This window comes from Hordeum vulgare, chromosome 6H (assembly GCF_904849725.1).
Source record: "Hordeum vulgare subsp. vulgare chromosome 6H, MorexV3_pseudomolecules_assembly, whole genome shotgun sequence".
Classification (NCBI taxonomy): Eukaryota; Viridiplantae; Streptophyta; class Magnoliopsida; order Poales; family Poaceae; genus Hordeum; species Hordeum vulgare.
The window spans coordinates 13325200-13338180 of record NC_058523.1 but is presented as its reverse complement, the minus strand read 5'-3'; the positions used below and the strand labels follow the sequence as shown (position 1 = coordinate 13338180).

Below are 12981 nucleotides of genomic sequence, written 5' to 3'. Positions count from 1 at the left end.
CCTCCGCTGCACACGAAGCTGCTGCCCAGGCCCACATCTCAGTGAGGGCGGTGGTGGCCGGGCAATCCCGGTGACCGTCGAGAAGTTTGGGGGGCGGGCGCGGAGATGCGGTGGGCGGGTGGGGTGGTGCGTGCGTTTTTTTTTATGTGGCGATTATATGACAAAACGTTTTTCTTACTTATGGATTGCACTGGTGGATAATTCTCGTCAACTTTAAAGGTAATTTGGATGGTTGTAAGCACTTCGTGCTTTATTATTTATTAGGTAAAGACTAAAGATGAATAAAGCTACCTAAAAAAAATGAATAAAGGTGAAATCTCAAAATTCAAAGTAATTTCCGAAATTTCACATATTTCGGTGTTGCCCGAATTTATTTTGTTTCCAAAATTTAAAACTAATAACGTCTTATTGAGTATTGACTGGCAAAAATATATATTATTGACCCAGAAAAGTATGTAAGATCATTGGCCGGAGAGGAAGGCGACGACCCGAACCATGAGTGCCGATGACTCGTCGCGGTCTGGCTGGAGGAGGAAGAAGCCGTGCTCCTCCCCCGGAGACTCCACCCACTCCGCCGTGCCGGGCCACCCGCTCCCCTTGACGGCCTCATAATACGCCGCGGCCCTCGCGCGCTGGAAGTCCCTCTCGGCGGAGCAGACCAGCAGCCTCCGGCCAGCCAGCGCGCGCAAGCTCGGCGCCCCAGGAGCCGTCGGGTTCAGCCTCGGGTCGTCCACCCCTAGCTCGCTTTCCGGCGGGCATATCAGGGTCCAGAGCTTCTCCATGTACTCTCTCGTGAGGGGCGCCTCGCCGTCCACCGCCTCCTTCCCTCCGAACATGGGGTGCAGCAGGATCGCACGCTCCACCACCGCCCCTGCGGGTAAACCGTCGTGGTCAGTGCCGCCGGCCATCATGGCCATGTTGTGGACGATGTTGGCGCCGGCGCTGTCGCCGGCGAGGAAGATGCGCGCGGCGTCGCCGTGCTCCGTCAGCCACGGGTCGGCCCTCGACGCGGCCCAGGCGAGCGCTATCCAGGAGTCGTCGTAGGCCGCCGGGATCGGGTGCTCCGGCGCGAGGCGGTAGTCGACCGACACGGCCAGGACGCCGGCCCTGGAGGCGAGGGAGTTGAGGTAGCCGTGGTACATCTGGGACGCGGCCGAGCCGAGGACCAGGGCGCCGCCGTGGAAGTAGACGAGGATGGGCAGCCTCCCGTCCTCGGGGAGCACGGGTAGGTAGAGGCGGGCGGAGACGCCGGTGGCGGCGTCGAGGACGACGTCCTTGGAGGTGACGCCGGTGGCGGCGTCCAAGCCCGGCTGGGTGGTGTCCGTGCCCAAGAAGCGCTCCACGCGGCCGTCCCCGTGGACGCGGAACGCCGGCGAGTCGAACAGCATCTTGCTGGCAGCTGGAGCTGGATCCATCGCGCGCATATGCATGGAAGAGGCGTGGCCAAGAGATGAGGGGAGGAGGCCACTAATTAATACTCCTATACCAGTCCGCCATTGATTAGCTCAAAGAGAAGTCTTGGCACGCCATCTGCCGAAGCTTTGATTCAGCTGCCGACACGCCATCGTTCAGGCAGCAGCCAAGTCAAAGTACACGCTGGCCTGCCGTTGTCCCTGCTCGTGTGATCTCGACAGGAGTAAAAGGGACGGACGATTATTGGCTTATTGCAAGCGTATTTCACAAGCTTTCCATTCAGAGCATCTTCAATGGCAGCGTAAAAATTCACGTCCAATAAATTATTTAAAGCAAGTACAATAGCATAGCCAGCGGCTGGTTATAAGCTATTCTTATGTCATTTATAGTCCATTTTATAGCCAACATGTACAATAGTTCATTGCAAAAGTATACTACTTCTTCATTATATGGTCCACCTTTCATATTCATAAAATGCCTAGGAGCACGTGCTAGAACTGGCTCTTAGCTAAGAGCCCACTTACCTTCTCTCTGCTCTTTTCTTTTCTCTAACTAAACAAAAATATATTAATTTATTCCTTATAGCCAGCTGACTCAGCTCTATTATACTTGCTCTTAATGCATCACTGTAGCATTTTTAAAACGCGGGGACCGGAGCATCTCCAACAGACGCGCACTAGTTCCGCGTCCAATCCAGCCCGGTCTAACGGCTCCACATGCAGCAGCTTAGAGTTTGCTGCGCGCACAAACCGGCGCACCAAATATGCTGCGTGCGATAGCATTTTTAAACGCGTGCCCAAAAGTTTTTAGCGCGCGCACTGTTTTACAGCATCTGTTGGAGCTGTCTGACGTCCAAAAAACGAATCTTTTAACGCGCGGAGTAGTTTTTGAGCGCGTGTTGAAGATGCTCTTAATCTTCGTTTTTTCTTTGTCTCCTACCAAACATGAGATATCGCAGGCGAACAGTCTCGACATTGAGGGCAAAGACGGACGGCTGATGTTGAAGGCCAAGAGCCCGAGAAGACGATCAGAAGTCCAACACGTGTTCCTGAGCACCAGCCAGCCAAAAAGGAAAAAAAAACTCAAACTTGAGAGGTGCACGCCAACTCCCGAGGTCCTCCGATTCGCCCATCAAAAGTGAAGTGAAAGAGAACCTAACCCTTCTCGCATCATAAAAAATAGGGCAACGCTGTGCGCTGGCGCAGACGTCTCACCCGGTCAACGCCCCAGCGTAGGATACATGCACATGTAACCGTCCGATCCAGAAAAAAAAAGAAAAAAAAATCCCCTTCTCGCTCTCACCGCCTCCCGCTAGCTTGTCCATCGGCGTGCTCGCACGCTCGTCGGCGTGCAAGCCAGCATGCTCGGCGGAACCGCTCTCTGGAGCTGCTCGTCGGCTTGCTCGCCGAAGCTGCTCGTCGGCTTGTTTGCCGGAGCCACCGCTCGCTGGAGCCGCTCGTCGGCGCGCTCGTCAACGTGCTCGTCGGAGCCGCTCGTCAGTACTTGTGTTGTTGTCAAGCTCGTTGCTTGTAGGAGAGGCTGCGGCGGTCAAAACCTTTTCCCCTGGTCGTCGCTCGTTGAAGCTTTTCACACATACGGTTGAACCTTTTTCTAGAACGGTTACAACTTTTCTGATTGTGCAGTGTATGGTTGTAGCTTTCTCTTCCAATGGTTGGAACTTTTTTCCTCTACGGTCGAAGCTTTTCTGTAAAGGGTTGCAACTATTATCTTTTAGCAGCGCTCGATTAATGCGCTCTCTATTGTTTCAGTTGCAGCTTTTTTCATCAACGGTTGAAGCATTTTAGGACAACGGTTGCAGCATTCCGCCATGGCAATGACCGTTTGTAGCTTTTTATATGTATGATTGCAGCTTTATTCATCAACGGTTGTATCATTTTATGTCAACGGTTGCAGCACTGCGGGTCGGGATCTGCGGGGGCGCATCTCGCGGTTGAACTGGTCGGACATGGTCGTGGACATGAAGCTTTTTCAAACCAACAGTCGAAGCTTTTTCAATGATTGAAGCTTTTTATCATGGATTGAAGCTTTTCATTCCATGCTCTCGAAGCTTTTTCAATGGCCAGGAGAAGAGCTGGAGGAGGAAGAAGAACGGTTGGTGGATGGATAAGGCACTGGATATTTGGCTAGGAAAGAGTCTGCTGCACATGGGCTGGATGGGTGAACGAGGACCACTTGATTAAAAGTGAATCCCACGTCCCGCGCACGACCGGCGGAAGACTCGGCCGGCGCGCCGGGTATATGTTGAGTAACGTAGCATAAATTCAAAAAATTTCCTACGCATATTCAGATCTTCCTATGGAGAGACCAGCAACGAGAGAGGGGTGAGAGCATCTTCATATCTTTGAAGATCGCTAAGCGGAAGCGTTACTAGAACGCGGTTGATGGAGTCGTACTCGCGGCGATTCAAATCGCGGTGTGATTCCGATCTAGTGCCGAACTACGGCACCTCCGCGTTCAACACACGTGCAGCCCGGTGACGTCTCCCGCACCTTGATCCAGCAAGGAGGAGGGAGAGGTTGGGGAAGAACTCCGGCAGCACGACGACGCGGTGTCGATGGAGAGACGAGGTCTCCCGGCAGGGCTTCGCCAAGCACCGGCAGAGAGGAGGAGAAAGAAGCGTAGGGCCGCGCCGAGGGAGAGGGAAAAGTGTATGCAAAACAGCCCCGAAACCTCAACTATATATAGGGGGAGAGGGAGGGGGCGCAACCCTTAGGGTTCCCACCCCCAAGGGGTGCGGCAGCCCCATCTGCACCAGGAGGTGGCGGCCAGGAGGGGAGGAGGGGTGTGGCGCACCCCTGGTGGGCCTTAGGCCCACCTGGCTTAGGGTTTGCCCCCCTCCCCTCTCCCCTGCGCATTGGGCTGAGTGGGGGGGGGCGCACCAGCCTACCTAGGGGCTGGTTCCCTCCCCCACTTGGCCCATCCAACCTCCCGGGGTCGTTGCCCCCCTTCGGTGAACCCCCGGGGCCACCTCCGGTGGTCCCGGTGGTCCCGGTACGTTACCGGTGATGCCCGAAACACTTCCGGTGTCCGAAACCATCCGTCCTATATATCAATCTTTACCTCCGGACCATTCCGGAGCTCCTCGTGATGTCCGGGATCTCATCCGGGACTCCGAACAACTTTCGATAACCTCGTATAACAATTCCCTATAACCCTAGCGTCATCGAACCTTAAGTGTGTAGACCCTACGGGTCCGGGAGACAGGCAGACATGACCGAGACACCTCTCCGGCCAATAACCATCAGCGGGGTCTGGATACCCATGGTGGCTCCCACTTGCTCAACGATGATCTCATCGGATGAACCACGATGTCAAGGATTCAATCAATCCCGTATACAATTCCCTTTGTCTATCAGTATATAACTTGCCCGAGATTCGATCGTCGGTATACCTATACCTTGTTCAATCTCGTTACCGATAAGTCTCTTTACTCGTTCCGTAGCACGTCATCGTGTGACTAACTCCTTAGTCACATTGAGCTCATGATGATGTTCTACCGAGTGGGCCTAGAGATACCTCTCCGTCACACGGAGTGACAAAATCCCGATCTCGATTCGTACCAACCCAACAGACACTTTCGGAGGTACTCGTAGTGCACCTTTATAGTCACCCAGTTACGTTGTGACGTTTGATACACCCAAAGCACTCCTACGGCATCCGGGAGTTGCACAATCTCACGGTCGAAGGAAAAGACACTTGACATTAGAAAAGCTTTAGCATACGAACAATACGATCTAGTGCTATGCTTAGGATTGGGTCTTGCCATCACATCATTCTCCCAATGATGTGATCCCGTTATCAATGACATCTAATGCCCATGATCAGGAAACCATGATCATCCATTGACTAACGAGCTAGCCAACTAGAGGCTTGCTAGGGACACATTGTGATCTATTTATTCACACATGTATTACTGTTTCCTGTTAATACAATTATAGCATGAACAATAGACGATTATCATGAACAAGGAAATATGATAATAACCATTTTATTAGTGCCTCTAGGGCATATTTCCAACAGTCTCCCACTTGCACTAGAGTCAATAATCTAGTTACATTGTGATGTATCGAACTCCCATAACATTATGGTGTTGATCATGTTTTGCTCGTGGAAGAGGTTTAGTCAACGGGTGTGCAATATTCAGATCCGTGTGTACTTTACAAATATCTATTACTCCACTCTGGACATGGTCCTGGATGGAGTTGTAGCGGCTTGATGTGCTTCGTCTTCCGGTGAAACCCGGGCTCCTTGGCTATGGCAATGGCCCCAGTGTTATCACAAAAGAGTGTCATTGGACCCGACGCGCTTGGAACCACTCCAAGGTCGGTGATGAGCTCCTTCATCCAAATTCCTTCATGAGTTGCTTCTGAAGCAGCTATGTACTCCGCTTCACATGTTGATGCTTCCACGACTTCTTGCTTGCTGCTGCACCAGCTCACTGCCCCACCATTCAAAACATATACGTATTCGGTCTGTGACTTAGAGTCATCCGGATCTATGTCGAAGCTAGCGTCGACGTAACCCTTTACGACGAGCTCTTCGCCACCTCCATAAACGAGAAACATTTCCTTAGTGCTTTTCAGGTACTTAAGGATATTCTTGACCGCTGTCCAGTGTTCCATACCGGGATCACTTTGGTACCTCCCTACCAAACTTATGGCAAGGTTTATATCAGGTCTGGTACACAGCATGGCATACATTAGAGAGCCTACGGCTGAGGCATAGGGGACAATACTCATCTTCTCTCTATCTGCTGCCGTGGTCGGCGACTGAGTCTTACTCAATCTCATACCTTGCAAAACTGGCAAGAACCCTTTCTTTGAGTTTTCCATATTAAACTTCTTCAATATCTTGTCAAGTTATGTGCTTTGCGAAAGACCTATGAGGCGTCTCGATCTATCTCTATAGATCTTGATGCCTAATATGTATGCAGCTTCTCCAAGGTCCTTCATTGAAAAACTCTTGTTCAAATATGCCTTTATGCTCTCCAACATTTTTGTATTGTTCCCCATCAATAATATGTCATCCACATACAGTATGAGGAAAGCTACAGAGCTCCCACTCACTTTCTTGTACAGACAGGCTTCTCCATAAACCTGTATGAACCCAAACGCTTTAATCACCTCATTAAAGCGAATGTTCCAACTCCGAGATGCTTGCACCAGCCCATAGATGGAGCGCTGGAGCTTGCACACTTTGTTAGCACCCTTAGGGTCGAAAAAATCTTGTGGTTGCATCATATACAGCTCTTCCTTAAGGTTCCCGTTAAGGAACGTTGTTTTGACGTCCATTTGCCAAATTTCATAATCATAAAAGGCGGCAATCGCTAACATGATTCGAACTGATTTCAGCTTTGCTACGGGAGAGAAAGTCTCTTCGTAGTCAACTCCTTGAATTTGTTGAAAACCCTTTGCGACAAGTCGAGCTTTATAAACGGTTACATTACCGTCTGCATCAGTCTTCTTCTTGAAGATCCATTTATTTTCTATGGCTCGCCGGTCATCGGGCAAGTCCACCAAAGTCCATACTTTGTTCTCATACATGGATCCTATCTCGGATTTCATAGCTTCAAGCCATTTGTTGGAATCCGGGCCCGCCATCGCTTCTTCATAGTTCGAAGGTTCACCGTTGTCTAACAACATGATTTCCATCACACGGTTGTCGTACCACTCTGGTGCGGAGCGTGCCCTCGTGGACCTTCGCGGTTCAGTAGTAACTTGATATGAAGCTTCATGATCATTATCATTAACTTCCTCTTCAGTTGGTGTAGGCGCCAGAGGAACAACTTCCCACGCTGCGCTACTATCCTGTTCGATAGGGGGTGTAACTACCTCATCAAGTTCTACCTTCCTCCCACTTACTTCTTTAGAGAGACACTCTTTCTCTAGAAATGATACGTTCTTGGCAACAAAGCTTTTACCTTCGGATCTAAGATAGAAGGTATACCCAATAGTTTCCTTAGGTTATCCTATGAATACGCATTTCTCCGCTTTGGGTTCGAGCTTTTCTGGTTGAAGTTTCTTCACATAAGCATCGCAGCCCCAAACTTTAAGAAACGACAACTTAGGTTTCTTGCCAAACCATATTTCATACGGTGTCCTCTCAACGGATTTAGACGTTGTCCTATTTAAAGTGAATGCTGCAGTTTCTAATGCGTATCCCCAAAATGATAGCGGTAAGTCAGTAAGAGACATCAAAGATCGTATCATATCTAATAAAGTGCGATTACGACGTTCAGACACTCCGTTGCGTTGCGGTGTGTCAGGCGGCGTCAGTTGTGAAACGATTCAACACTTCCTTAGGTGTGTGCCAAACTCGTGACTCAAATATTCTCCTCCACGATCAGATCGTAGACATTTAATTTTTCTGTCACGTTGATTCTCAACCTCACTCTGAAATTCCTTGAACTTTTCAAACGTCCCAGATTTGTGCTTCATCAAGTAGATATACCCATACCTACTCAAATCATCGGTGAGAGTGAGAACATAACGATAGCCACCGCGAGCTTCAACATTCATTGGACCACACACATCAGTATGTATTATTTCCAATAAGTCGGTTGCTCTCTGCATTATTCCTGAGAATGGAGTCTTAGTCATCTTGCCCATGAGGCACGGTTCGCATGTGTCAAATGATTCAAAGTCAAGAGACTCTAATAGTCCATCAGCATGGAGCTTCTTCATGCGCTTAACCCTGATATGACCAAGACGGCAGTGCCACAAGTATGTGGGACTATCATTATCAACTTTACATCTTTTGGTACTCACACTATGAATATGTGTAACATCACGATCGAGATTCATCAAGAATAAACCATTCACCAGCGGAGCATGGCCATAAAACATATCACTCATATAAATAGAACAACCATTATTCTCTGACTTAAATGAGTAGTCATCTCGCATTAAGCAAGACCCTGATACAATATTCATGCTCAAAGCTGGTACTAAATAACAATTATTAAGGTTTAAAACTAATCCCGACGGTAGATGTAGAGGCAGCGTGCCGGCGGCGATCACATCGACCTTGGAACCATTCCCGACGCGCATCGTCACCTCGTCCTTGGCCAGTCGCCGCTTATTCCGCAGTTCCTGCTTTGAGTTGCAAATGTGAGCAACAACACCGGTATCAAATACCCAGGAGCTACTACGAGCGCTGGTAAGGTACACATCAATAACATGTATATCACATATACCTTTAACGTTGCCGGCCTTCTTGTCCGCTAAGTATTTGGGGCAGTTCCGCTTACAGTGACCCTTTCCCTTGCAATAGAAGCACTCAGTCTCAGGCTTGGGTCCAATATTTTTCTTCTTCCCGGTATCTGTCTTACCGGGCGCGGCAACGGCTTTGCCGTCTTTCTTGAAGTTATTCTTACCCTTGCCCTTCTTGAAACTAGTGGTCTTGTTGACCATCAACACTTGATGCTCTTTCTTGATTTCTACTTCTGCAGACTTGAACATCGAGTACAACTCGGGAATGGTCTTCTCCATCCCTTGCATGTTGTAGTTAAGCACAAAGCCTTTGTAGCTTGGTGGGAGAGACTGGAGGATTCTATCAATTATAGCATCATCCGGAAGTTCGACTCCAAGTGAAGTCAGACGACCGTGTAACCCAGACATTTTGAGTATGTGCTCACTGACAGAACTGTTCTCCTCCATCTTACAGCTAAAGAACTTGTCAGAGACTTCCTATCTCTCGACACGGGATGAGCTTGAAAAATTAGCTTCAGCTCTTGGAACATCTCATATGCACCGTGTTGCTCAAAACGCCTTTGGAGCCCCGTTTCTAAACTGTATAACATGCGACACCTAACCAGAGAGTAGTCATCACTCCGCGTTTGCTAGACGTTCAGAATGTCCTGGGCTGCTGCGGGAGCGGGAGGGTCACCTAGCGGTGCATCAAGGACATAAGCCTTTTTGGCTGCTTCAAGGATGAGCTTCAAGTTGCGAACCCAGTCCGCATAGTTGCTACCATCATCTTTCAGCTTGTTTTTCTCTAGGAATGCGTTGAAATTGAGGTTGACGTTGGCCATCTACAATATTTATAAAGACAACTTTTAGACTAAATTCATGACAATTAAGTTCATATAATCAAATTAAGTATGAACTCCCACTTAAATCGACATCCCTCTAGTCATCTAAGTGATACATGATCCATGTTGACTAACCCGTGTCCGATCATCACGTGAGACGGACTAGTCACCATGGTGAGCAACTTCATGCTGATCGTATTCAACCATACGACTCATCTTCGACCTTTCGGTCTCTTGTATTCGAGGTCATGTCTGTACATGCTAAGCTCGTCGAGTCAACCTAGGTGTTTCGCGTGTGTAAATCTGGCTTACACCCGTTGTATGCGAACGTTAGAATCTATCACATCCGATCATCACGTGGTGCTTCGAGACAACGATCCTTCGCAACGGTGCACACTTAGGGGAATACGTTCTCGATGTTTTAAGAGGGATCATCTTATTATGCTACCGTCGTTCTAAGCAATAAGATGAAAAACATGATAAACACCACAATGCAATCATATAGTGACATGATATGGCCATTATCATCTTTGCTCTTTCGATCTCCATCTTCAGGCATCGTATGATCATCATCGTCACCGGCGTGACACCATGATCTCCATCATCGTGTCTCCGTGAAGTCGTCACGCCAACTACTACTATCACTACTACTATAGCTAACCGTTAGCAATGAAGTAAAAGTAGTAAGCACATGGCGTTGCATCTCATACAATAAATTAAGACAACTCCTATGGCTCCTGCCGGTTGTCATACTCATCGACATGCAAGTCGTGAAACCTATTACAATAACATGATCATCTCATACATCATACATGCAACATCACAACTTTGGCCATATCACATCACATGTCAAACCCTGCAAAAACAAGTTAGACGTCCTCTAATTGTTGTTGCAAGTTTTACGTGGCTGATTTGGGTTTCTAGCAGGAACGCTTTCTTACCTACGTGACAGCCACAACGATGATATGCCAAAGCTATTTACCCTTCATAAGGACCCTTTTCATCAAATCCAATCCGACTAGAGTGGGAGAAACAGACACCCGCTAGCCACCTTTATGCACGGTGTGCATGTTTGTCGGTGGAACCAGTCTCACGTAAGCGTATGTGTAAAGTCGGTCCGGGCCGCTCCATCCCACAATACCACCGGAAAAGAATAAGACTAGTAGCGGCAAGAAATTGACAAATCACCGCCCACAACCTTTTGTGTTCTACTCGTGCATAGAATCTACGCATAGAAAACCTGGCACCAGCCCACCTAGGGGCTGGTTCCCTCCCCCACTTGGCCCATCCAACCTCCCGGGGTCGTTGCCCCCCTTCGGTGGATCCCCGGGGCCACCTCCGGTGGTCCCGGTGGTCCCAGTACGTTACCGGTGATGCCCGAAACACTTCCGGTGTCCGAAACCATCCGTCCTATATATCAATCTTTACCTCCGGACCATTCCGGAGCTCCTCGTGACGGCCAGGATCTCATCCGGGACTCTCAACAACTTTTGATAACCTCGTATAACAATTCCCTATAACCCTAGCGTCATCGAACCTTAAGTGTGTAGACCCTACGGGTTCGGGAGACAGGCAGACATGACCGAGACACCTCTCCGGCCAATAACCATCAGCGGGGTCTGGATACCCATGGTGGCTCCCACTTGCTCCACGATGATCTCATCGGATGAACCACGATGTCAAGGATTCAATCAATCCCGTATACAATTCCCTTTGTATGTCGGTATAGAATTTGCCCGAGATTCGATCGTCGGTATACCTATACCTTGTTCAATCTCGTTACCGGTAAGTCTCTTTATTCGTTCCGTAGCACGTCATCATGTAACTAACTCCTTAGTCACATTGAGCTCATGATGATGTTCTACCGAGTGGGCCTAGAGATACCTCTCCGTCACACGGAGTGACAAATCCCGATCTCGATTCGTACCAACCCAACAGACACTTTCGGAGATACCCGTAGTGCACCTTTATAGTCACCCAGTTACGTTGTGACGTTTGATACACCCAAAGCACTCCTACGGTATCCGGGGGTTGCACAATCTCACGGTCGAAGGAAAAAACACTTGACATTAGAAAAGCTTTAGCATACGAACAATACGATCCAGTGCTATACTTAGGATTGGGTCTTGTCCATCACATCATTCTCCCAATGATGTGATCCCGTTATTAATGACATCTAATACCCATGATCAGGAAACCATGATCATCGATTGACTAACGAGCTAGCCAACTAGAGGCTTGCTAGGGACACATTGTGATCTATTTATTAACACATGTATTACTGTTTCCTGTTAATACAATTATAGCATGAACAATAGACGATTATCATGAACAAGGAAATATGATAATAACCATTTTATTATTGCCTCTAGGGCATATTTCCAACAGTATAAACACACACACACACACACACACATATATATATATATATAGTCATCACAATCTTGCCAAGGAAGGGGACAAAAGAAGTCGTGAACTCGATGAAAACCAGGACATACTTTGTATATGCTGTTAACACAGTTGCTTGGTGGAGCAACCTTTTTTGTTTTTATTTCTGACAGTTGCTTGGTGGAGCAACCTATGGCCATTAGCTGTTACAAACTGCCCTCTCAAGCTATTTTTCCTGGAGAAAAATAAGAACTACCTGCCTTTCCCGGAACATGTCAAGCAAGCACATATATCCATCATCAGAATATACTATATATGTTTAAAACCAAGTAACCTTTTTTGTACAAGAAAAGGGACCGTGTCCTATAGTTCCTAACCCAACAATGTTTATACAATTGAGAATCAGTGTTGATGTATCCTAATCTTCTTGGTTTTGTACTACACTGCAACGCATCAGCTACGATGATGAGCTTGTGTGTCCTGCAGTGAAATTGAGATTGTTCCCAAACCTGGCGCCGAACCATCTCCGGGTGGCGCCGTGGAGGAGGGTGTCGTTCACCTCGCAAAACTTATGCGTAGTGCCGACCGGTTCGACCGCCTCGAAACCCAAGCCGGGGGTCCGGTCCTTGGATTCGATGTTCACCGGGTCGGTCCAGTCCAGTCCGCCATGTACGTCGACACCCGTTTGCTCCACTCGACCCGGAACCCGGGGCGGAGCGTGAAGATTGTCCCCTTCTCGCATGGTTGTGGCGGCTCTCGGAGGGGAAGGCTCGGGGTTCCTGACTGCTATGGTGTGGCAGGGTGGACTTGGTGGGCTTCCGTCGGCACTCCTCTCCGACGAGTTGGGTGTGGGTGCCCCCTCCCTCTGCTTCTTCTCCTGGTAATCTGGGCGACCTACTTGCGTTTGACATTGGTTTGGCTACTAGTGGCTCTCTCGACGGTCCGGTAGAAGTAACCCAACAGAGCCACAGTGAGGCCTATTCAATGTAATTGAGGACAACGACGGAGGAAATACTCAAACTTGAGAGGTGCACGCCAACTCTGGAGCTCCTCCGATTCGTGCATCACAAGTAAAGTTAAAGGGAACCTAACCCACCCCTCCTGCTGCTGTCGCCGGAGGATGCCAT

At 48.8% G+C, this 12981-nt stretch overlaps 1 protein-coding gene across 1 annotated transcript; it reads right to left on the bottom strand.

The window, feature by feature from the left end:
- Window positions 1-305: 305 nt before the first annotated feature.
- Window positions 306-1643, bottom strand: LOC123402288 (tuliposide A-converting enzyme 1, chloroplastic-like). Its single transcript, XM_045096189.1, has one exon. The coding sequence runs from the start codon at window positions 1428-1430 to the stop codon at window positions 462-464; it is 969 nt and encodes a 322-aa protein (XP_044952124.1). The 5' UTR covers window positions 1431-1643; the 3' UTR covers window positions 306-461.
- Window positions 1644-12981: the final 11338 nt, after the last annotated feature.